The sequence below is a fragment of the Coffea eugenioides genome, chromosome 4 (assembly GCF_003713205.1).
Source record: "Coffea eugenioides isolate CCC68of chromosome 4, Ceug_1.0, whole genome shotgun sequence".
In the NCBI taxonomy this organism is placed as follows: domain Eukaryota; kingdom Viridiplantae; phylum Streptophyta; class Magnoliopsida; order Gentianales; family Rubiaceae; genus Coffea; species Coffea eugenioides.
Window position 1 is genome coordinate 10,621,674 of NC_040038.1, and position 23,019 is coordinate 10,644,692.

The 23,019-nt window shown below is 36.3% G+C and overlaps 3 protein-coding genes across 4 annotated transcripts; all 3 read right to left on the reverse strand.

Annotated features, from left to right (window-relative positions):
* Positions 1-84: 84 nt before the first annotated feature.
* Positions 85-1,671, reverse strand: LOC113769002 (DELLA protein RGL1-like). Its single transcript, XM_027313494.1, has one exon. The coding sequence runs from the start codon at positions 1,669-1,671 to the stop codon at positions 85-87; it is 1,587 nt and encodes a 528-aa protein (XP_027169295.1).
* Positions 1,672-5,057: 3,386 nt separating this feature from the next.
* On the reverse strand, positions 5,058-14,364 carry LOC113769499 (uncharacterized protein slr0889-like). 2 transcript variants are annotated; one of them, XM_027313955.1, is made up of 12 exons: positions 14,001-14,364; positions 13,777-13,905; positions 13,331-13,525; positions 12,046-12,093; positions 11,849-11,977; positions 10,824-10,948; positions 10,632-10,742; positions 8,641-8,749; positions 8,412-8,530; positions 7,980-8,133; positions 5,951-6,095; positions 5,058-5,423 (listed from the first exon to the last, which is right to left on the reverse strand). In XM_027313955.1, exons 1-12 carry the CDS (start codon positions 14,115-14,117, stop codon positions 5,362-5,364), a joined length of 1,443 nt encoding a protein of 480 aa, XP_027169756.1. In that variant the 5' UTR covers positions 14,118-14,364; the 3' UTR covers positions 5,058-5,361. The 2 variants fall into 2 exon arrangements, with proteins under 2 accessions (XP_027169756.1, XP_027169757.1); XM_027313956.1 differs by having other exon boundaries at positions 13,794-13,905; positions 14,001-14,092.
* A 4,194-nt stretch (positions 14,365-18,558) lies between these two features.
* On the reverse strand, positions 18,559-22,900 carry LOC113768005 (26S proteasome non-ATPase regulatory subunit 6 homolog). Its single transcript, XM_027312216.1, has 8 exons — positions 22,663-22,900; positions 22,401-22,515; positions 20,730-20,820; positions 20,491-20,636; positions 20,165-20,384; positions 19,882-19,990; positions 19,244-19,412; positions 18,559-19,140 (listed from the first exon to the last, which is right to left on the reverse strand). The coding sequence occupies exons 1-8, from the start codon at positions 22,796-22,798 to the stop codon at positions 18,966-18,968; spliced, it is 1,161 nt and encodes a 386-aa protein (XP_027168017.1). The 5' UTR covers positions 22,799-22,900; the 3' UTR covers positions 18,559-18,965.
* Between the last annotated feature and the right edge of the window lie 119 nt (positions 22,901-23,019).

The following is a 23,019-nucleotide window of genomic DNA, read 5'->3' on the forward strand; positions in this document are numbered from 1 at the left end:
TGGATTGCTTTATTTTGGCATAGCAACTTGAATGCAATCTTCATGAGTGGTTAAGTGGAATATGTTGACTTGGGAAGCCATAATTCAGCATTTCCAGCATGAAGTTGCAATGATGGGCTTTGATTTCCAGCCAAGAACCAAGCAGCCCTTCTCTTCCACAATGGTATAACCTTCACAGGAATTAGTCTTTGCCAACCATTGCTTAGCATGTGCTATCATCTTGATTGGCGCAGCCTGAAATCCGGCGCGGCTCATCCTCCTCCTCCACTGATCCACCCTTTCATGCCTTTCCAGCCTAGCAGGCCCCTCACAGCTCACAATGTTCTTGATTTCCTCCGCGAAGTAGAACTGCTCCATCTTAGCACGCCTAGTGTCATATTTAGGCAGCAATGCGTCGAGGGAGTCAAAAATTGCAGAGTAGTAATGCAGTGCTTCCATAAACCTCCCAAGAAAAAATGGTCCATTGTGACTCGAGTCCTGTTCAACAAGAACCAAAACCTTTGGTGAAAGTTCATGAATTATCTGCAATACTGAGTTGAGAGCCCCTCTACTCTCTTTCACCACACAATGCAGCTGAAGGATGCTATTAACCACAAGGACTTCACCATCAAGCACCTTAATATCTTGAGGCTTCAGGTTTTCCAAGTTGCTTTCCACCACTGAAAACTCCAAATTTATTCCAAGACTGCGTGCATAGGCCTCAAGCTCATCTCCTATGACCTGGAAACGTTCCACGGACAGGCCAACTGCAGTGATCCTAAGGCGTCGAGGAGGTTGGCCACCACGATCGGCGAGGCTCTGGATCAGCCTACGCCATTGGTGGCCATGAGGCAAACCAAGGGTCATCCCCAAGTCCACCACGTGGACTAAACACTCTCCCTCAAAGGCTTCCAATATGGAAGAATTCGCAACATAGTGGCCAAACCGTATGTACGGGCAAGTTTCATAAACAAGGCATAAAGCCTCTTCCCTTTTATCCGAATTAACATCCATGATATTCATCTTTGGTACAACATAGCCCACTGTCCCCAGTGGTTGAACCAATGCCAGCCGGTCAGCCAGTCCCTGCACGAAACAGGAGGCCACACGCTGGAAGGAAGATCCAAAAACCAATGCTTTGGCTCGAAGTTCAGATAATAGGACAGAGGCATGAGTCTTGTCCCTGCAAGCTACAGCTTCAGCACAAGAAATGAGGAGTTGGACTAATTTCATCCCATCTCCGTTATCGTCTTGATCTTCATTTCCAGCATCCTGATCAGAACCACTGATGGCCTCTTCAACAGCCTCTGCAGCAAGGTACCTTTGAGTGTAAGTCCAAATGTGATCGCGAAAATGATGCCTCCCGAGGCTGTTAACACTGTTGGTACTACTCGTACGATAAATGCCTCCACTTCCAGAGCTCGAAAAGCTGCCGGAGCGGGAGTAACTGATAGAACTGTTATCAGTAGAATCAGTACAGTTAACAGTTCTCTTCAGCCTCTTCTGGTCCCCAGTTTCATCAGACAATGTAGGAATCCAGAGAAAGGATGCATTTTCCAACATTCCCAGAAAAGGCTGGCACATTGGAGAAAATGATGTTCTGAAACCTGGATCAAAAAATCCTGCATCAGACACCTCAAAATTGCACTCATCATTATATGATTCAGCAGGGTCCAAAACACCAGGGGCCATCTTTTTCTTTTCCTTTTTTTTTTTTTAATGATAATTTGTGAGGACCTTGAAAGAACCATTTAACCACCAGGGCTGGTTTATATAGCAAGATACAAACTCCCAATTTTTCTTGTTCGTTAAACACAATAAAGTTTGTCAAATACTTTAATGCCAAAAATAATATTTAAACGATTTTCTCTATTAAAATACATAGAGCAACTAGAACAAAATGCAATTAAAGTCTGTTTTGTACACCTTCCTAATGTCTTGGAGGTTTATATACTTTGTACTTTGCTACCTTCTAGAATCAGGGTTCGTGATTAATTTATTATATATAAATTTTTGCGACTCGAGGTTTGTGAATCCTGCAATTAAATAGGGCTTTATGAAATAGTAGAAAAGAATGATGGTTCTATTTCTATTGGCTGATGAGTTTTACAATTTGCATGCTTCTTTGTACTTTCTTTATTTCTCTGTTTTTTCCTTCTTTTTTATTCACTTTTCTGTCCACTCCTCATTTGTTGATGCCCTAAAGTATGATAACAATAGTAACAATGCCACGAATAATTAGAATGATTCTCATTATGACGTTAATTAATGATCATTATGATGAAAAAAAAAATGAGTATGATGATAGCATTAGTAACAGTAATTTTGAAGGCCTAATACTTGCAATCTGGACAAAGAAAATTTAGTCTCACCTTTTTAGTTTGTATTTGCAGAATTTACATATGTTTCTCTTTTTCCTTGAAATGGAAAACACTTGACAAGATGATTAAGCATATTGGTGAGTAGCTCATCATCTGGAAAGTACTCAAGACTTGTTTCTTGAGTTATCAATCCAATCTTACTTTTAGCATTGCTCGAATGCTATGAATGAACTCCACAATCTGAGAGAAGCTGACAAATAAAACAATGAACATAAAAAGACTTTTAAAACATCTCATATATGAAAATCAGGGAGGCTAAGAAAATTGCCATACTACTCTATTAATCATACATCACATCACACCACATTTTTGGCCAAAAAAAAGTACACTGTTCTTCGAGGGAATGCCTAAAATGTAACAAAAGTCGGCTCTAAATCATACTATTTCATTACAGCACTAAAATATCTGTGCATCTCCTAAACTTGAATCAGTAATTTTTGGTGGAAGGCGGGGGTTTTCTTCATTGGCAATGAAGCTTTAAACCAATGGAATAAGAGTTTCAACATTTGCTTCAAGAATCGGCATTAAAGATTTTATTCAGCCGGCCCGCATTGGGGAATGAAGTAACTAGGAAACATAATTATTATTTTTTCTGGGAATCGCATAGTTACTTCCATTTCTCCTAATTTTATATACTTTCTTGATTTATAAAATGCAAGGCATCCTTGTACGGTTTTGGCTTGTAGTATTTGGATATTAGCACCATCATTAATTCCTGTCGATACAATCTTGGTAGTATATTCTTTTTCAATTCATACTCCAACTCCCAACAAGAATTCTGTTGTGTTACTTGTGTAAATTTATGCTTTATACATCTGCTTATAGCAGTCTTCAAAACTGAAGATTTTAAATAGCTAAAGCAATGATTGGTGAAGATTAAGAAACAAATAACTAAAAAATTACAGGTTAATGTGACCTTTTGCTTTATTTACTGTAAAATAGTTGCAAAAAGCTTCATAGTTTCTAGATTGATAACAAGAAAACTCTCTTAATTAATGAGTTAATACTGAGTGCATATTGCATGTCAATATCTAGCTCCAACTCAAGTTTACACCACTTGAATCTTGAAATCCCTTGAGAAAGATGGCAAGGGCAATCTCTTATTTGTTCATAGAATTTAACTTTGAAGTCCCTTCTGAAGGTTACATTACCTGATCAGCAAATATTGGGACATTTCTTTAAATTGTAGTACTAATTACTCATCAAGATCCATCTCAACTCATTTTACTCAATTTTCAAGAGCTTTGATAACTTACCTTAGAATGAATGGGGATTTGATCTCGTAAACTTCAAAGAATTAATCTTAAATATATTGACAGCGCATACGCTGCAAAATTTAGATTTTAAACTCAAATTAGATTATAGGTCGTGCATCTAATGATGAAAGTGCATATGCCATCAGTACATTGAAGATTAATCCAATGTGAGCTAATTATGCTTTCTTTCTTTCTTCAAGTATCATTCATAACCGAATTTGACAATGAATCCTTGCTTCCGTCTTGTTTAGTGAAAGCCAATTGTCAATTGAAGTAAATTCAAAGGACTCGCAGATGTCAAGAATAGAGAGTTCTGACAAATTTCATAATAGAATATTCTATCTTCTACATTTATGCTTACAGGTTAACAAATTTTTCTGCATGTCATTTTGTGATAAGTCTGCTATTCGATCTTATTTTTTTCTCTCATCCTTTTGTTCTTTTGCAAATTTGATTATTATCAATGTCCAGATGGCACAAGAGTACCCAGCAGATGAATCTGTTGTTTTATCATAATGCAAGAAAAAACTTACCATGGATTGGAGATGTTTAAGATCATGCACAAGCAAAGGAGCAAGAAAGCCTAATTTTGTTTACCAGCTTTTGTCTCTCTTTATTTTTATTTTTTTTTCTGACATCGAAATAATTCCTCCTCTTCAGGGGTGTCTGACCCATGAAACAAAATGCCAATCCGACCTGTAAAAATCGGATCAATCATTTTATGATCCGCATCTGAATCTGCTAATGCAAATATCTAGATATTGGTATTCACAATATGCAAATCCAATTTAAAATTTCTTTTAAAAAAAGTTATAAATTCCAAAGATAAGATGAAATATAAATTGTATTAAAGTTTCAAAAATATCATGCAAGTGATTTGTTGGACTTACGTGAGCTTTTAGTCATTAAAAAAAAAAAGAGTTTTTAGTCAAAATTAATCTTTTTTTTTTTTGGGTTGCAATATAAAGTAACTTCCATGAATTTTTTTTTCCTTATTTTGATACGAACAAATAAGATTCAATACATTTAAGATTTTTTTTATCCACAAATTATAAGACAATTTGTTTAAAAACTTAATATCATATGCAAAGAAAGCTTATTTTGAAAGAGGACATAGATATAAAAATGAGAAATAAGATAAATTAGTGTATTTGATGTATAAAAAATACTTTATGGATCGAATATCCGCAGATCACAAAAAATATATATATTCGAATCTGATCCGCATAACTTCTTTATTCGGATACGATCCAATTCGCATGTAATCCGACGGATCGGATCGGATCATATCATCGGGTTTTTCGAGTCGCCGGGTCAGGATGCCCACCCCTACTCCTCTCTCCAATGTTGCCTGTTTGGCATGAACCGTATTCTGCTCCATGCTATTCATCAATCAATACCTCCAAATGGGACTGCAAAAACTACTACACAAGCTGGAGGATCTCATGCTAATAGTCAGGTCACAAAAGTAGTTTCCACAAATGCAGAATATTGATCTTGGATGTCAGTCTATTACAGAATACTGATTTTGCCTGTGTCATGGACAAGGAACTGATTTGGTGCCATACAATTTAGCATTGGCACCTACAATTAGTGGTTGAGCATCAGCAATGAAAAGCATCACATCAATTTCTAAATCAGTAAGTGTACAGTTACTAGTGTATTACAATAGACTTTATCTATACCAAGAATGATAAATGTCTCAAATTTTTTTGTAAACCGCCTGCTTTTCTTCATGTGTTATTTTACTGTCTCCGAAATATCCTTCTGAGGTACCCGCGTCTACGTCCTCGTCTTGAATTTTTATCTGCACCAGTACATGAAAAAGCCCAAAAAAAAATAAGCAACACATGAAAAATGTTAATGAACTTTGAACTCGAAAGCTGCTGTTGTGGGGTGACACACTGCCAGACAGAAAAGAAAATAACTCAAAGTCTGGAGCAACTGTAATTTAGGGACAGACGGTAAAAGTTGCAGAATTAAAAAGATTTATTAACACAGATTTAGCATCATATTAACTTGAACAGTTTAAATATCAGAATAATTTTACAGAAGGGAACTTGTAAGCCTGTTATATAGACAAATTTTACATTTCTTAGACCCGGCCAACAGCATGGAAATGGCATTGCTTGATAGGGCCTGCTCAGTGCAAAGCACACTATGAAAATGAACACCAGCAAACAAAATTGCTAACATTATAAGTGAAACCTAAATTGGACATGATGTATTATCGTGCATTGGCAAGAAGCACCAGCAGCAAATTACTACACTCCCATTTTGGCCCCATGAAACACCAATTATAGAAGAGACAAATGTTCTGACTTAGAAATATACCTGGTAGCCTGCCCGCACGACACAGAGCTTCTTCAGCAATAGGTTTCCATTGCTCAGCACATGAATAATTAATTCCCATACCGACACTGAGCCCCCTCAATAGATGCACAGTACGAAGAACAGAAAATAGTTCTTCTGGAAAAGCCTGTCATCATCATATCACAGCAGGACAATTACAATTTTGGAGCATAACTTGCAATCATCAACCGATTATTAAAACACTGCAAGAACCAGTTTCTAACATATCAAGTTTATCATCTTCACGATTCGAGAGTCCCATAATAGCTTATCATACATCAAGAAACAGCTACAGTAATGAAATATCATTCTTCTTCTTCTTCTTTTTTTTTTGGGTACATATCTAACATTTGAATCATCTCAAGTCATATCTCTACATAATACTGAATAGATTCCAAATTTAAGGCATGTATAGACATATGCAAAGAGAAATTAAGCCAGACTTAACCTCAGAATCTAAGTTAGCAGAATAAGGGATTTTTTTCATTACAGCTAAATCATTTTTAGAAGTATTTCCTTCAATGTCAAATAACATAGAACAACAAGAACAAAAATCAAAAGTTAGAGTGAATACTCATGAGCAGAGTTTACAGTCCCTTTTATCACCCAAAAAAAAAAAAACTATGTTCCTGGAAATGAGACTTTCCAAGTGTAGGAACTTTGTAGGTTTAAATTGCATTGGGAAGACATAAACTACGAAATTTGCAAGATTAGGCCCGAAATTATTGATATTGTTGAGGTCAACTTATAATAATTCTTAAGGGGGGTTATGCTATGAAGAATCCAACCTCTGCTTTGAAAAAAACAATAAACAAAAAGCAATGCTCAGTTCCCAAATTAGAAATGGAAAGATTGGCTTGCTTCCAGTATGGATCAAGAAGTCCTCTAGATAAGTTACAATTTAAAAGTGGATAATATGCCCAAACATGAGATGCTCTATCCTTGCTGAAAATATTGTTCCCACCACATTAGTGGTCAATACAGCCCAAACTTAAAAATTTAGGCCACCCCTATTTGATGCCCTGGTATAAATCCAATGCTTTGACAACCCATTCCCATTAAAGAAAATAGATACCAAGCCGCATCAATCCTACCAGCCCTTTTAAAGGATATAAAGTGAGGGAGAAGAAAAAAACTGTTCAAAATTCAAGCGAATATGGGCACCAAGCCTGGCAATTTGAAGGATCCTCTTAATGTTACAGCTTAATCTTGCTTCTCTTCTCCCTCTTTGCAACTCCACAATTTTGGAGCTCAAGATGTGCAAAATGTGGATTAAAGCCCGTCTTGCCACATAAGGCATGGAGATTCTATGGATGCTTATAAGACCTTAATTACGGTACCATTACTAACCTGACTTAAGCATTTCAGGCTAATGCTCTAGACTTTTCTGCATCATGCGCGGAGATTTTATGAATGCTCATAAGACCTCAGTTATAGTACTACTACTTACCTGACTTGAGCATTTCAGGCTAATGCTTTGGACTTCAAGTTGTTAGGCCTGCAATCAGCCAGATTTAATTTATACAAGTGCTGGCTACCTGCCAGAAGAGTGAGAACCAAACTCTTTGGAGAACCAAGCGGTATACCCTAGATCATGATGCCATATAAAAACCTGTACAAGCCATGTCCAGGATTCTACATCTCCTATTGTGATTAGGATGCTTGACCTGTGATAAATGCTGATCATGATACAGCATTTGTCCTGTGTACATTAAGCCTTAGTTGAGATGATTGGATATACGACTGCATGAGCAAATAATAAAAACTAAGGCTGGTGGTTAGGTTACAAGACTTCTTGCACCATTGCTGAACACCACCTTACAGACTGAGTTAAACCTAATGTGAGTTTCAAACTTGCTGCTGAATTAGCTTACAAAGGAGAAAGGGAAATTTTTACAATTGTTCTTAGGAAGATCTAAAGTGACTTAATATTCCAGTAAACACAATAGTCTCAACAAGCAATTAGCATCAAGAAACTGGCATGTATCGCTCTACTAAAAACAGTACAAACCTCCACAGAAATTCTTTTTATTGAAGAATCTTCTGAAAAAGGCTGCAACATCATGACTCCAGGAGGTAGTTTTGTATCAAACATTGTCGTTGCCAATTTAAGCATTTCGTTCTGCTCATCCTCACACTTCGTCAAGGTAATTATTCCAAGCTCCCTAGTACAGACACAGAAGATGAGGCAGTGTAAGAGATTTAAGGTTGTATTTCACAACATAATAGACAGAAGAATTACCAGTTCATTTCTTCAGGCCAGGAATAATTTCCAAGATAGTTTTGATTGTTCAATATATAACTGTTCCTTTTCATATCTGCCTCTGTTTTCAATTTTCTTTTTTTCTTTTTCCAGTGAATTTCAACATCTGCTAATGTTATGACTATTAATTATCACTTAAACTGAACACACAACACCAAGGTTTAGAGAGGGTAATAGCACCTGAAGCTCTCTATTGCCCTTAAAGGATCCTTATCCGCAATTGCAAGAATTAGATTAGCATATCCAAGCCTCAGCTGATCAGGGAGATCCTTCACTTGCCCATAATCAAGTAAAGCAACCTAAAAGAGTATCCAAAAAAGATCCATTTCCCGTTAATAGACAGAAACTAATGGATGATCTTGAAACACTGTCAAAACAGAATAAAAGAGAGTAGAAATGTTCAACTTGCCTCTGAACCTCGACATATCAGAATATTTCCTGGATGAGGATCAGCATGAAAGAAACCACTCTTCAGAATCATCTGTCCATATGCAAGTGTCAAACTTTTCAGGATATTCCTGCATTTGGCAGCAGATGTTATGTCTTTATTATTGTTTATTCCACTGTCAAAGTAGCTACAAGCAAGGATTAAGGATAAAATGAAATTACTTTTGTAGGTTATCCATCATATACATAACAGTGCAAGTGAAAGTACGTATGTATATCATGAAACATGAAATAAAAGGATTATGAAGTTTATCCCCATCACATCCAGTTAATATAAGTTATGGATGTCAGTCACTGACAAAAATAACAAACTCCAGTTGAATTGTTGAACAGTTTTGTTAGCAATATGCAGAAATTTCTTCCAAAAGCCATCTATGAAAATATGCATGGTAGCAAGCTATATTTTAAAAGCGTAGATGACAAATTTAGAAGTTTAGCATCCCTTACTAATTTGAGCTACCCTGTAGATAGAGGTTTAACCGTTGTTTTAAGAACTCTTGCAAATTAATAACACTGGCTTATGTTGATGGTTTCCACCATCCATCAAAATTAAGGTCCTGACATATCTTATCCCTGTTAATTTAGCACCCCTTACCAATTTGAGCTACGCTGTAGATAGAGGTTTAATTATTGTTTTAAGAACTCTTCCAAAACAATAACACAGCCATATATTGATTATTTCTGCATTCCATTATAATTTAGGTCCTGGGATATCTTACCCCTGTCAATCAGGACAAAGTCCGTGAGATGATTCATAGAGATCTTTCATCAAGATAAGCTCCAAACTTAGTTGCTTGCCACATCTCTTGTTCCCCACAAAAATAAGTTCATAAACTTCTTTTGACATAAGATTCAGAATGGAGATGTCTTTAAATGGCTATTCTCTCTTCAACAGGTTACCAAATTATCTCATCTTCCCTATCTTCTTTTCCTTCTTCATCACTTTCCCAACAGTAGCATGTTACCACATACAAGGGTCACTTCTCTCCAACTCTCAGGACCAAACTCTACAGTTGTCTGATTGCAAAATGTCTTAAGTTTTAGTATCATTCCAATTGCAAAAGTAGATTTGTCTTTTCACGGAGGAATTATGTGCTTTTGGGAAGTGAGGAAACTTCTTACAAGTTCTCTAATAGCAGAAGGTACCTTAAAAACTATCTTCTTATGAAACTAAGAAACCTAGGTTCAGTCCAAAAAACATTTTCCATGTTTTTGCACGGCATTAGATAATTCACCTATTTACTGAAATTAGTAGATTGAGCCCAAAATTTTCTAAGCATTTTATTCAACCAAGATAGTTTCATAAAATTGCAGTTATTCCCAAAGGCTACTTGTTTCATAATTTCATAACGTTGAACTCAAGATGGAGCTGAGTAACAAACACAGACTCAATACAAGTAAAATTTGTTCCCAGGAATGGTTTTTGACAACGATTTCCACAAACATCTCTTCTAAGAAAACTATAGATATTAGTATCAGCTCCAAAAGAGAAAGTACCACTCCACTCTAAAAAAAGCAGAATAATAGTCAGTAACCATCCATATTTCAGGTTTCTTATACTTCACTCAGCTAAAGTAAAGCAGATTTCCTTTTAAAACAATCAATTATGTGTGAAATAATTTGGTTCAGATTGGAGAAAAGACCACTACAAGATGCATCCTATGCTACCTCTTACAGATTAGTCCAGAACTATCACAGACCAGCACTCTACTCATTTACGAAGAAGACTTAAAAACTCTGTGGAGTTTTAAAAAAGTTGGGAGGGGGAGAGACAGATCAAAGACTTCCTGATGTGTCCACTAAAGGTTACACAAGAATGGTGCAGATATCACAAAGTTACAGAAATAATGGAAGTAAAAAGCTACAATCACAACACCAATGCGCACAATCACAAAAAAATCAGGCAGAACAAAAATAAAAGAACCATACTCTCTAGGTAATCTAAGGGCTTACTGCTTTGCTGCTGCTGCTACCTTACCAGCAGGATTAATGCCTCTTTTCGCTATCTCATCTCCAAGTTTCATAATGGGGATTCCATTAATACATTCCATTACCAAAACCTTCCTATAATGACAATTCAATCAAACTAAGTTGAGTTTTCAAATTTTGATCCCAAAAAAAAAAATCTAATGCAATTAAATGTACCTAGTGACCAAATTCCGCACCACGCGAGGCACCGAAACAGGGCTCTTTTTGTTGTTTGCATATAAGAAATTGCGAATTCTTTCCATAGCATCAGCCTCTCTCAAGAAGTTGAACTCATATCCAATCTGTTGTGGAAAAGATGAAATCAATTAGCATCAAACAATTGATCAAAGAGAAAGATCATAGTTATGCACTTAACAATATATAGAAAGACAATAAGACATAAATGTAAAGAAATATCAACTGAACAAGAGATGTGTCAACATGTGATATGATATGATCAGAGGGAAATGAAACAACAAACTAAAAGACAGTGTAACATATGAATTGAAATTGGAACACATGACATGAAAGGTGACCAAACTTCTCTAGAGTAAGACAGAATAGCAAATTTCAGGTGTACTTCACAGTAATTAAAAGCAATTTTTTCATCAAAGGAAGATGAAGTCGAACTTCAAACTAAGAGAGTGCTCACTAATTAGTGCACCTTATAGGAAAAGAATGGCATAATGGAGAACTTGGATGAAAAATATAAATAAAAAGTAGGAAACTAAAACAACTTTAAGACATAAAGCAGCTCTAGAAATACAACACATAAATCACTACAAGATGAAAAACAGTCATCTTTTGACATATTTACATGCTTCAATGCAATTTCTCTGCCTCAAACGAAACATTAAAAAGTGAAGAAAAGCTTGTTGAAGACTAAACTTAGCTAGTCTAAATATTTTTGACGTTTTCCCCCGCACAGTTCTCAAGTCATAAATGAAGAAACTGATCGAAAGGAAACAGAAGAAAGTACACTGAGTACAAATGCTTGGCCCCACTACAGAAATCTTAGCTATGCCACAAAAAAAAATGCATCATGTTGAATTTCCCAGCAACCCCCCTCTTCCCCCACCCTACCCCCCCAAAAAAGACAACACCCCTCCCCCTCTCTCCCCAATAAAGTAAAGAAAAATGTGGTGGCAGACAAGGACAGCAGAATGTCTACAGATGATTGTGAAAGAAAAGGAGCTGCATACCTGTTTCTCCATCTCCTTGGTTATAGAATATAGATCAAATTTGATATCTGTCTTCTGTATAAACAAAGCAAAAGCTTGCAAGTTGTGGATGTCTGTCATCATCAAATGCTGAACCCCAGGGTGTTGCACCTGCAGCAACGTATTGACTAAGACCTCAATCATATTAAAGATGCAGGCAGTTGTTCAGTTCTTCTTACCTTGACAACAACATCATTCTTGTCACCCCTTAGCCGTGCTCGATGAACCTAGGTTATACATGACATCAACATGCACGCATTATATCAGTATAGTCTTAAAATAAAAGGATAGCGAGTAAAGGTTAGATCAAAAACTCTGTCAAGTTTACATGTAACGGTACAATCAGATATTGTTAATCAAGAAGAAACCAACTGCACCATCAGAAAACATGAACAAAAACTTAAAGCACTTTCAGATACTCCCTCCGTCCCACTTTGATAGTCTTGTTTTCCTTTTTCGTCTGTCCCAAATTGTAGTCCACTTTCCAATTGAAGAATTTAGTTGTATTTTAATTTTCCTAAAATACCCTTATTTAATGTAAGTTGTTGTTACTATAAACCTACCCCATTTAATGAGAGTTGATTCTTTTTTTACCATCAATTCAAGTTCCCATAAAGTTGTACTCTAATTAATGTGAGGGTATTTTAGGAAAATAGCTACCTAAATTGATTGTTCCAACAAAATTAACTATTTTTTCTTAAACTGTGTGAAAAAAAAACCAGGACTATCAAAGTGAGACGGAGGGAGTACTAATTATTCTCCGCAGGCTGCAGGATCCATCATATTTTTTATTCTGAAACTTTTAACAAAGTGCATCTATAGACTGATAAGGCCCATATATCATTGAGGAATTATGTTGCTTAAAATACTGCAGTAACAGTTACAAAAGAAAGAAAAAAATTGGGCCTCAAAAGCAGTAGTCCTACCAACACAGCCTCCTGTCAAAAATTTGAGTTTCATCCCACTTCTCGGAAAGGCTATCCTAAGTTGTAAACATGCAATTAGATCACGTTGTCACATTTATAAGCCAATCAATCCATCATACTGTAGAATGTTGGATGCTCCATTTGACATGTACTTAAAAACAATGTTAACAATAACGATTTATACAACTTTAAGGTCCCACACAGGCTGTTACCATTTGCTATTTCAGAACAGACCTAATGCATCCTTTTACTCAACAGCCAACTTAATCACAAGATGAATCAACTTTACTGACATGCATCTCTTGAGGTTCTTCCCAGTTGTTCCATGATGATTAGCATTCCAAATTATTTATGTTGAATACTCACAAAAGAACCACGAAACAAATAAGAAATCATGAAAATTATAAATTTATTGCATACCAACCGAGTTGAGAGATCATGGATTAAACCTTAAAGATACTTTATTTTGCATTCAGAACTTTAACCTTAAACTTTGTGAGTCTTTAGCTAGCCAAAATAGTGAAGTTGCTATATAAACCTGAGCAATTGAAGCTGAACCGAGAGGATTGGCATCAAATGTGTCAAACAACTCGTCAACACTTTGACTAAGCTCCTTCTCCAGCTCAGCTTTGATCACATTGTACGGCGTACCTGGAGCTTGATCACACAGTGTGACCAGTCTTCTCACCCATGCAGCTGGTGCCAAGTCAGGTTTCCCAACTATTTGTGCAACCTATACAAAACATAATCCACCAAAACCATGAAGGAAAAAAAAAAAAAAACCCAAAATGACAGCCTCCATAAGTCACAAACACGTAGTACCTATTTAAACCAAAATCTTTAACTCAGAACAGTGCCATAAGAGCCCAATTACACAGTAAAAGAGTAACCTTTTAAGGCAAACAATAGTCAAAACTTAACAATTGATGGCTTTTAAGAAGTATAGAAGATTAAAAATTTTAAAGGTGCAATCAACAGGAGTACCTTTAGAAAAAACCCACCAAGATCAGCACACATATTATAAATCTTGTCAGCGGCAAGCTCATGCTGCCTCTCCCACATTGCCTCCTGCTTTTTCACATCCTTCTCAAAGCACACTTTAAGTTGAAACACCTGAAAGGAATTTTCCCCCATTAAACAAAAATGAAAAGTGAAAAAAAAAAAAAAATTCTAAGCTAATCCCAATATTAATTCACGGATAGAGAGACCTTATAGCCAGTGTAGATATCAATAGTTCGAGCCCAGAATTCAAAAGAACGCTGCCAAGGTCTCAACTTTATGGAGAGCTTTTCCTGGAAATCTTTCAAATCAAGCGGCAAAATCATGGTGGTCTCTGATAATCTTCAGCTTCACTAAAAATGGGTTCCTACTAATTTCCTAATGTTTTCCACAAATTCAAGTTAAACTCTGGGGCAGCTGGATTTCTGTTATGAACACATACAGGATGTTACAAAAGAAACATGAGCACTGAAACTGAAGAAACTCATTTGGGTTGCATGGTCAAGAATTGAAGATGATTGAGAAGGTGATAGCATTATATAGTAGTTTGTCCGTGGGATGGAAAATTGTGGCTGAGCAAAGCAAAAGAATTTAGCCACTTTCTTGTGTTTGTGGGAATCATGGCACCTGTAGGTACGTACTTGGTTTGGCCCGCTTGGTCGAGGGTGAGTGATGAAAAAGTGAGTAAATCGTTAGCCCAGTGCATTTGGCATGAACATAATAAGTGAATTGTCATATTTGTACTTTCAAAATTGATAGATTGGTGACTTATTCCAGTCAAATTTATAAGGTGACAAGAGATAAAATTTGAGCGTTTTCTGAACGTTAGAGGATAAAATTGATCATTTTAATTCTGAGACACTAAAATTTTATATACACAATATGCTAGGGATGATTGGTGTAGTTTTCCCTTACATCTTTTGTTAGTTGATTTTGATACCTCCAATTGCCAACTTTTTAATAAATCAAATAAAGAAGCAATTCTATTCTTTTTTGGGGTAATATATTGCTTTTTGCGACGCTTCATTCTAGGACCACTCCACTTTACAAATGCACCATCCGCCTTCGGGAATCCTCGAGGCTAAATCTTCAGCCCAAAAAAAAAAAAGTGACAAAAACTAATTAAATTTCCCAAAACCCTAGCAAAATTATGATTAAACCTTTATACATTTTTTTGGGGTCAATTTAGCGAAGAAAATATGAAGTATGTAACATCCCATGGCTGGTATTAAGATATTGAAGCCAACTAATGAATTAGTTCAAGGGGCCATCCAATTTTATGTGGTCCAATATAAGGGGATATATATATTTTTTTTTTTTTAAGAAGGGGATTTTATGTGGTCCAATACAATGGGATTTGACTTAGTGCCTTTCCATTCTACGGCATATAATTTAATGTTAAGGGATCTAAACTCAGTTAACCCATCACTTAACGTATAGTATAAGACAATCTATTGCCAGTTGACAGAAGGAAAATCAATGCGCATGAGTTGGCACCTTGGAAAGCATCAAATCGGCATTAATTCCAATTTCAAGTGTCAAAATGGCAAAAAGTAAATGGATGGTTTGGCTTTTCACTCTCAGATACTTTTTCACCATCCGATTAATGCAGAAATTAACATTAATGATTAATCATCCCAGTACAGTAAAATGCTAGTGCAAGGTTAGATTGATTGTGTAACATTTTTGTTTGGATAGTGTATTATTTGAAATATTATTTGGAATAATTACTGTAGCATTTTTTGTGATGTGATGTGTGTGAGATAAAAAGGTGATTGGGAATATAAAAAGATAGGTTGAAAAATGTGTTTGTGATGCAAGCGAAATATTATTTGGAATAATTTTGGTATCCAAACACTCGAAATGCATGTGATTAGGGATGGCAACGGGGTCCCCCGCCCCCCGCCCCGTTGCCTATTAGTTCCCCCCGTCCCCCGTCCGTCCCCCGTTTCCCGCCCCGCCCCGCCTCCGCCCCGCCTTGCCCCGCTTCCCCCGCGGGGGTACCCGCGAGGTTAATAAAATTTTATTATATAATTTTATTATAATTAAATTTTAATAAATAATCAAGTACTAAAATATCAACACATCACCAAATTATTATTCATTATAATTTTACAATTGAAACTCATAAAAACAATCAAACAGAAGTTATTTGAATACAATCCAATATGATGAAATAAATATAACTAAAATAGTCAAGTTTTCACTTTTAGTACAAATGCAATCACTAATTCTTTATTGTGTTTGTGCTTTTTTTTGAGAAAAAAATGTTATTCTATTAAGTGTAATTAGAAATTTAGTATAAATGTATTAGTAAATTTAATATAACTAATTAATAAATTCTATTAGTAGACATGCATAATTATTCATATAATTGATAATATCAATTCTATTACATAAACTAATATACATTATATAATACATCTAACTAATAATATCATTATCATAAGTTTATAACTAATTAACTTACATATTATATATATTTTTATATTTTTTTTTTGTTTTGCGGGTGGCGTGACGGGGCCCGCCCCCCGCCCCGTTTCTAAGCGGGGGGAAATAATTCCCCCCCGCCCCACCCCCCGCCCCGAGAGCCCCCCGCGGGCAGCCGCCCCCATTGTCATCCCTACATGTGATGGATGGCCTAAGAAGTTAGCTCAGTCGCACGTCTTCAATGTCCTAAAGTAGTGAAAAAAGAGCCACCAACTTCAATTGATGGCATTATGATTATTAATCAATTTTCTTGTCAACTGGCACCAACTGTCACTCTGTAAACGTAACTTTTTCTTGCATGAAAATGAAATGGACATAAACCAAAATAAACACCCCATTCCCCCGTCAAGATAGAATTAGAAGTTTTGAATTTTAATCCCTCTACCCTGTTTCCGCTTCTTCAATTCCATCCCTTTCTTTGCTATAAAAAAAATTTTTAAAAAAAAAACCAAAAAGCAAAACAAAATAGTACCAGTAAATGTACAAACTGCCCTTTTGCAAAACTAGCCCAGTGCCTACTCCTATGTTTTCAGAACCAGACAGGGTATCGACTTGGTCAAACTCAGGGGTCAGGGGTCAATAGGTTCAACCGAGTTCGATAGGGGTTGAACCGGATGACGTTATAAATAAAAATTATTTAAAAATTAAAATATTATATGTAAAATACCTAATAACATGTTAATATTAATAAATGTATATTCATATATATTTGATGTTTCAAATATATTTAACAAGAAAATACAAAGAAATTAGAACAATCAAATAGCAATTTATATTATTTAATGAGCATTAACAAGTTTAGAATTAAAATTATGGATTTAATTGAAAAATAACACCAAACTTTAAGAAAATATTGATAAAGTATGAAATATTTGAGGTATATTAATAGTTTTTAACAATCTAGGGGTCAAAACATAATATTTAAAAAGTTTGAGTTTTTTTTTTAAATGCTGATTGAACCGAAAAATCCGGTTTTCCCGGTCAAAACCGGATTTTTGCTTACCCGATTTTTTAGCATAACTCGAACCGGACACTTGGCCGGTTCCCAGTTCGATCGAACCGGTCGGTCCTGTCCGAGTTTTAAAACACAGGCCTACTCCAATCCCACTGAATATGGCAAGCTGGGTGTGGATGCTCCAGCCGAGGTGACACAACCCAACATGTGTTTGATCGAGGTCATTCCCCATGTCTTCGTCCTCCTAAGGTGATTTCACCTCGGTCAGTTGGATCCATTTGGTTATTCGGTATCTGGTACTTACAGGCAAAAGTTAACAAGTGTCAGACAAGTTGATATGACTGCTACCACTGTCATACCCAGACCTATCTCTGATACCACTGCCCTAGGCTCACTCCTTGTAGATAACGAGGAGTAGGTTCCATCATTCCTCTTGTCGATTTCCTCACTATAAATACTCCCCTCCATTTGAGAGGGGAGAGAGGATTTTGGCTTAGTTTCTCTCGTGCTTATAACTTGTCCAACTAGTACCGCTTTTACTCCTAATCCCTTGCATAACTGACTTTAGCATAGAAGCTAGATCGGGAAACAAAGCTCCGATTATGTCTCTATCTTGACAGGTATGCATGTGTCGTAGACTCAGTTCATTAGTTTGGAAATCACCTTGTCGGAAAAAAAAAAAAAAAAAAAGAGGAAAAAGCAACTTTACAAATGATTACTGGAAGGTAGCGAGCGCTTTAACATAATTTAGATGCTGCATTTGACAGGATGTTGGGTCCAAAAAAGAGAGTTGATCATAATGCCATTGTCCTTTCGGAATGATTTTAATCACTTTCGGGGTTTAATCTTTGGGTTCGACATAATTGACTTGGATTGGACATAATTTTGATGTCGTCATAATACAAATTACTTGCGCATTATTATTATTATTATGAGAGTCTCTCCAGCCTCCGAACAATTAATTATATATAAAATCAGGACCAAACCTAATTTCAGCTGATATTAAACTGTGCAGCAACTGCTTTAACCTGGAAAAGGAAAACAAACTGTCTATCCACGCCTCAAAGCACATTTACTGAAGGCCGTACAGCAATGAAAATAGCAGGATACCTGCTCCTGCTATGAATGCTGCTTAACGATTTTGCATAACTAGTGACAAATACCGAACCGATCCATTGGTTATCTTGCCTTGCAGTTCTGGATTCTCTTCCCCATCTCTACATAGAGAGGGAGAAACAGTTTTTTTTTGGGGGGGAGGGGGGGTGTTGGGGGGTGGTTGATACCCACCCGGAAGTGTATTCTTTTCAACTTAGACAACCACAGGAAGGAACAAGTAGCTAAAAATTGAACAATAAATGATCGAGGGGTTCTGCCTCAGAGGTTACAAAGAAAGAAGATCGTTACATCCAGTTACACATTTGCTAAGAATTAAAATCACTGAGGCACGAATTAACCATCGATCTGAAATTTCAAATGACGCGAACATTCTCCGTTGTCTACTCGATTTTAACACAATAGTAAAAGAAGGCACAAGCAGATCCGTCCAAAGATTGCATAAAGGTTATAATTTTTTTAAGACTCAGTAATGATCTGAAATAGTCCACCAAGTTCCAGGGAAAGAACTGAGGACATCCCGCTAGAAATACATCAGATGACTAGTCAAGAACTTCAAGGCATAATTCCTCGAATTGCCATGTCATCACCCAAAGCAAAACAACAGTTACATAACTCATAGATCAATGACACGAGAGAGCTTCTGAATACGATTCAACAAGAAATCTCCCTGCTTGATGGTTGCCTGGTAGAGGGCATTCTTTGCATCCGGACGATTAGTTTCTAGCACACCTGCTACTTTATCGATCTTGCAGTGTAGCTTTCCAGCGGCAATAAAGCGGGACAGCTCCCTGCAGAAGAATTAAATACCCAAACATCAATTTATTTGTATAATGGCAGTAATTTGAAGTTACAGGTAAGAGCTCATAGGATCAAGATACATGACAAACTTACAAGTCAATGAAATCCACAGTCACCCCAAATGCTTTTGCCATAGCTTCAATGGTAACACTCTTGTAGGACTCGAGGAATTGTGAATAAACCACACTTCTAACCTCCCTCATGTAATACCGGAAGTGTGGGTACAAGTACCGGTCCAATTTAATATACTCAGTTAAGCCAGCTGAAAGTCATTTGAATACATTGAATAAGACAAACTGTAAATAAGTGACAAAACATTGGTCCAAACTGTGATAGTTCAACAGAGGAGACGGTGGTTTGTGTGAATAGCAGAAACACTGAAGCAGATAACTATATCAGATTATTTAACAATTACTACTTCATAGAAAATTAAAGAAAAAGAGAAGAATTTTAAAAAATCCTTAATCTAGAAAAGTAGTAGCTAGCTCAAATCTGAACAAACATATAGCATATTAATTTGTCACATATTTAAGCAGCGTGGAGCCAGTCCCTAAGAACAACCCAAGTCCAATCTGCAGCACACGTCAGTCTGGGGAAGGAGGGAAGGCTGGATTTGACATTATATGTTCAAGAGCCTATGCCCTTAAAGGTCCTCTTTTCTATCGAGAATGAGGTATTTCATAAATATGTTTGTAAGATAGTGACATAAATTAAACAGCATTTATACTTACCAAAAGCAGAGAAAAATGATTTATATTGACAATCATAAAGTGAGTTCAAAAACTCTGACAAAAATGGGATTTTCCCAATAACTGCCAAGATCTCTGGGGCATCAACAACCTGCCACAAACAGCACAGGCACCATAAGTTCTACTTCATCCCTTTTATCATCTTCCAGAAAAAGATGAAAAGTATTAGAATGTCATCAAGGGGATGTGGTTAGACAGGAATGAAAATATGATTTGCTTATTTGATCTACAATTGAACCAGAATCATCTTAAAAAAAATGAATACCTTCTGTTTCAGGGAAACTCTGTCTAGTGATATGATGCTTGTAAGGACAGTGTAAAATATGAAGGTGTCATAGGTAAAAAGTTCGTAAGTCGTAAAAGTTGAAATGGAATCGAGAAAAAGATTTGCTGCTTTCTTGAAGTTACGTGTTGACATGCAGAACAAGCCCTCATACACCTTCAACCTGTTCTTTCTTTCCCAGTCACCTCCTTCTTCAAACAAGCTGCAAGCCACAAGTCAAGAGCAAATATTAAGGAAAACTGGAGCACACATAGCTATAATATAAGTGTGTATATATTATTGAAGATCAATATATAAATATCCTTTACTTCTTTGCTTTATCAATACTCTTTGATATGAGATCAAAGTCCATATAGAAGAAACCAATCTGCAGTGTGTGAAAAACTAGGTCCATCTTTTGGCCAACTGCAACTGTTTTACTTTCTGTGACTTTGAGCTGCTCAAGTGCCTTCTCCTGGATTCATTGTGAAGCAAATATCCAAAAAAATGGTTAAATCATGAGGAGGGATATGGAGGTGCAATGATGGAAAAAAGTTCACTCGTCTACCTTATCACTAATTCGGATGTAAAACAAAGATTTAGCCAAATGAGCTTCTCTAACTTCACTTTCTCCCAAGTTCTCCTCTGCATCAGCAATCCTAGAAAGTAGATGAATAAAGACTAAAGAAGTGCCACACAAAAATAGCATATGGAGCTATATAAGCAGGAATAAAATCTACTCATGCCACTTCACGGAAAGACCTCATAATGAAGAATTTGTGCACCTATACACCAAAAGCTAAGGAAATGAGGAAAAAGGACAAACAGCAAAATATATATCACTAGGCACACTCTTGTCACAATGACATATTGGAATAACCATCAGCTACAAATTTTAGTCCTAGTAACAAGAACCAGCGCATAAGTATCAGATTGACTGCCTGAAGGGAGATTTTTTATACACAATTACCACTAAAAACAGCAATTGAAGGACATGAGGGCTACATAGCATGTAATATCTAACAAGGATTACATAGCGACATCTAATACTTCACAAGTCAGGTCGATATTTAAGCCTTATGAGTAGTAGTTCTTAATTTCTACTTTTTTAAGGAAAATTCTAACACAAAAGAGTAGGAACAAGGGAAAAAATTAAAAGGTATAAAGAATTGCCAAAAAGGGGTGACAGGAATAGTGCATAAAACGGGGCAGACTCTCTAGTCCATTTTGACAAATAAGAGATGCCAAAATCCTATGGTTCATCATTCAAATGTATGACTGATATCTAATTGCCAGTTTTACATTTTCATCTGCATAAGCTAACCCAATTTTTTTAAAAAAAAAAATTATATGCAACTAGAAATTGAGATAACAAATCACACAGTTCACTCTAATTTGTTTGTAATTGTGTGCACAAACTTGTATCATCTATATTGAGGGAGGATCAACATAAGAAGACGTAGCTTCTTTTGACATTCCTACATGTTTGGAGTTTCATGTGCATTTAATATCATAACACTAGAGGCCACCAGTTCAAAAGCCATCTTTCCATACCATATCATCAAAAGACAGTTTTCAATACTCATTTGATGGAGAGCAAGCAAACCAGGACTGTCTTCTTTTCACACACCTTTTTAACGTACTAAGAATCAATAAACAAATCAACAAAAGAAGCACCTTCACCTCTCATTTGAGTTGAACCTTACATGTGACAGCATAAGAACCGGCACTGCAATGTTTCAGAATTAACGTCTAAAACCAATTAAACCTACTCTTCGCCAGAATGAAACTAATTATCAATAATATTCATCCTATTGTATCTAGTCGGAATGCCTGACACCTACAAAACATTTAAGGCAAACACTAAAAAGTTAAACCGGAAGTTGCATAACAACTACATTCAAAAAGCAGGTTAAGCAATACAAATATACGTGCACTAAGGCAGCATTTTACCGAGCCTTACAGCAAAACTAAGACATCAGCTTAAAAAATTGCCGAACTCAAGCAGCTAGTCTACAGAAACATACAGAAATGACGTTACAAAACGTAATCTTTCAGGACTTGGAAATCATAAGCTATTCTCCGTTCCCCAAATCCACTAAACTAATAAACAGACCGCAGACCTCTGATACTAAACGGTCCAATTATTCAATAAAACCTACACTAACAATGCCAAAAAAATTCGGAAAGCTAGTAAAATTGAAAAAATAAATTAGTCTAATGAGAATCTGAAATTTACTTTTCATCAAGCTGCTTGAGTTCCTCGTCAATCTTAGCACGCATCGAATCCAGCACCTTTTGATCCAAATTCAAAACCCCATTTGCAACTAGGGTTTCGTACAACGGCGCCATATCTGAATACAATCCCACCATAAATCAAATTAATACTCCTTAACAAACAAAACCCAAGACATATAAACACAAAACACCTAATTTAACTGAAAAATATAAACCAATCAAAAAAAGTGTATATATCTAAATTACTCAGAAGCCAAATTTACCATCTGAAACGACGGCGTTGTAAACTTCATCCCGGAGGCGAACTTTCTCGATGTCGTCGACATCTGGGTGAGTAAGCAAGAAGAGTTTGTTGGCGAGAATCAGGTGGGGTTGCTGCTTGCCCTCTTGATTTTCCATCTTCTTCTTCTTCCTTTTTTTTATTTTTGGGGTTTCTTTTGGGTTCTTATTCTTCTTTTTGATGTTGGAGTTCAGAGCCTGTATGCTTGTGGAGAGGGCAACCGAAAGATGCTGGCTAGTGCCTAGTAGGACTAAAATTTGAAGGGGAAGAGAAAGAAAAGGCTTGAATTACACTTACCTCCCCTATTTTTTCATATTTATAGTTTACATCAGATTTAACT

Excerpts from the sequence above, each read along its gene's own strand:
- LOC113769499 (XM_027313955.1), bottom strand. The coding sequence starts at position 14,117 with ATGATTTTGCCGCTTGATTTGAAAGATTTCCAGGAAAAGCTCTCCATA. Across the intron at positions 13,906-14,000 it reads ATATCTACACTGGCTATAAG|GTGTTTCAACTTAAAGTGTG; the intron begins GTCTCTCTATCC and ends AATTCCTTTCAG. Across the intron at positions 5,424-5,950 it reads TCGTGCGGGCAGGCTACCAG|ATAAAAATTCAAGACGAGGA; the intron begins GTATATTTCTAA and ends GTACTGGTGCAG.
- LOC113768005 (XM_027312216.1), bottom strand. The coding sequence starts at position 22,798 with ATGGAAAATCAAGAGGGCAAGCAGCAACCCCACCTGATTCTCGCCAAC. Across the intron at positions 22,516-22,662 it reads CAACGCCGTCGTTTCAGATG|ATATGGCGCCGTTGTACGAA; the intron begins GTAAATTTGGCT and ends GATTGTATTCAG. Across the intron at positions 19,991-20,164 it reads GAGTTTCCCTGAAACAGAAG|GTTGTTGATGCCCCAGAGAT; the intron begins GTATTCATTTTT and ends TGTTTGTGGCAG.
- LOC113769002 (XM_027313494.1), bottom strand. The coding sequence starts at position 1,671 with ATGGCCCCTGGTGTTTTGGACCCTGCTGAATCATATAATGATGAGTGC.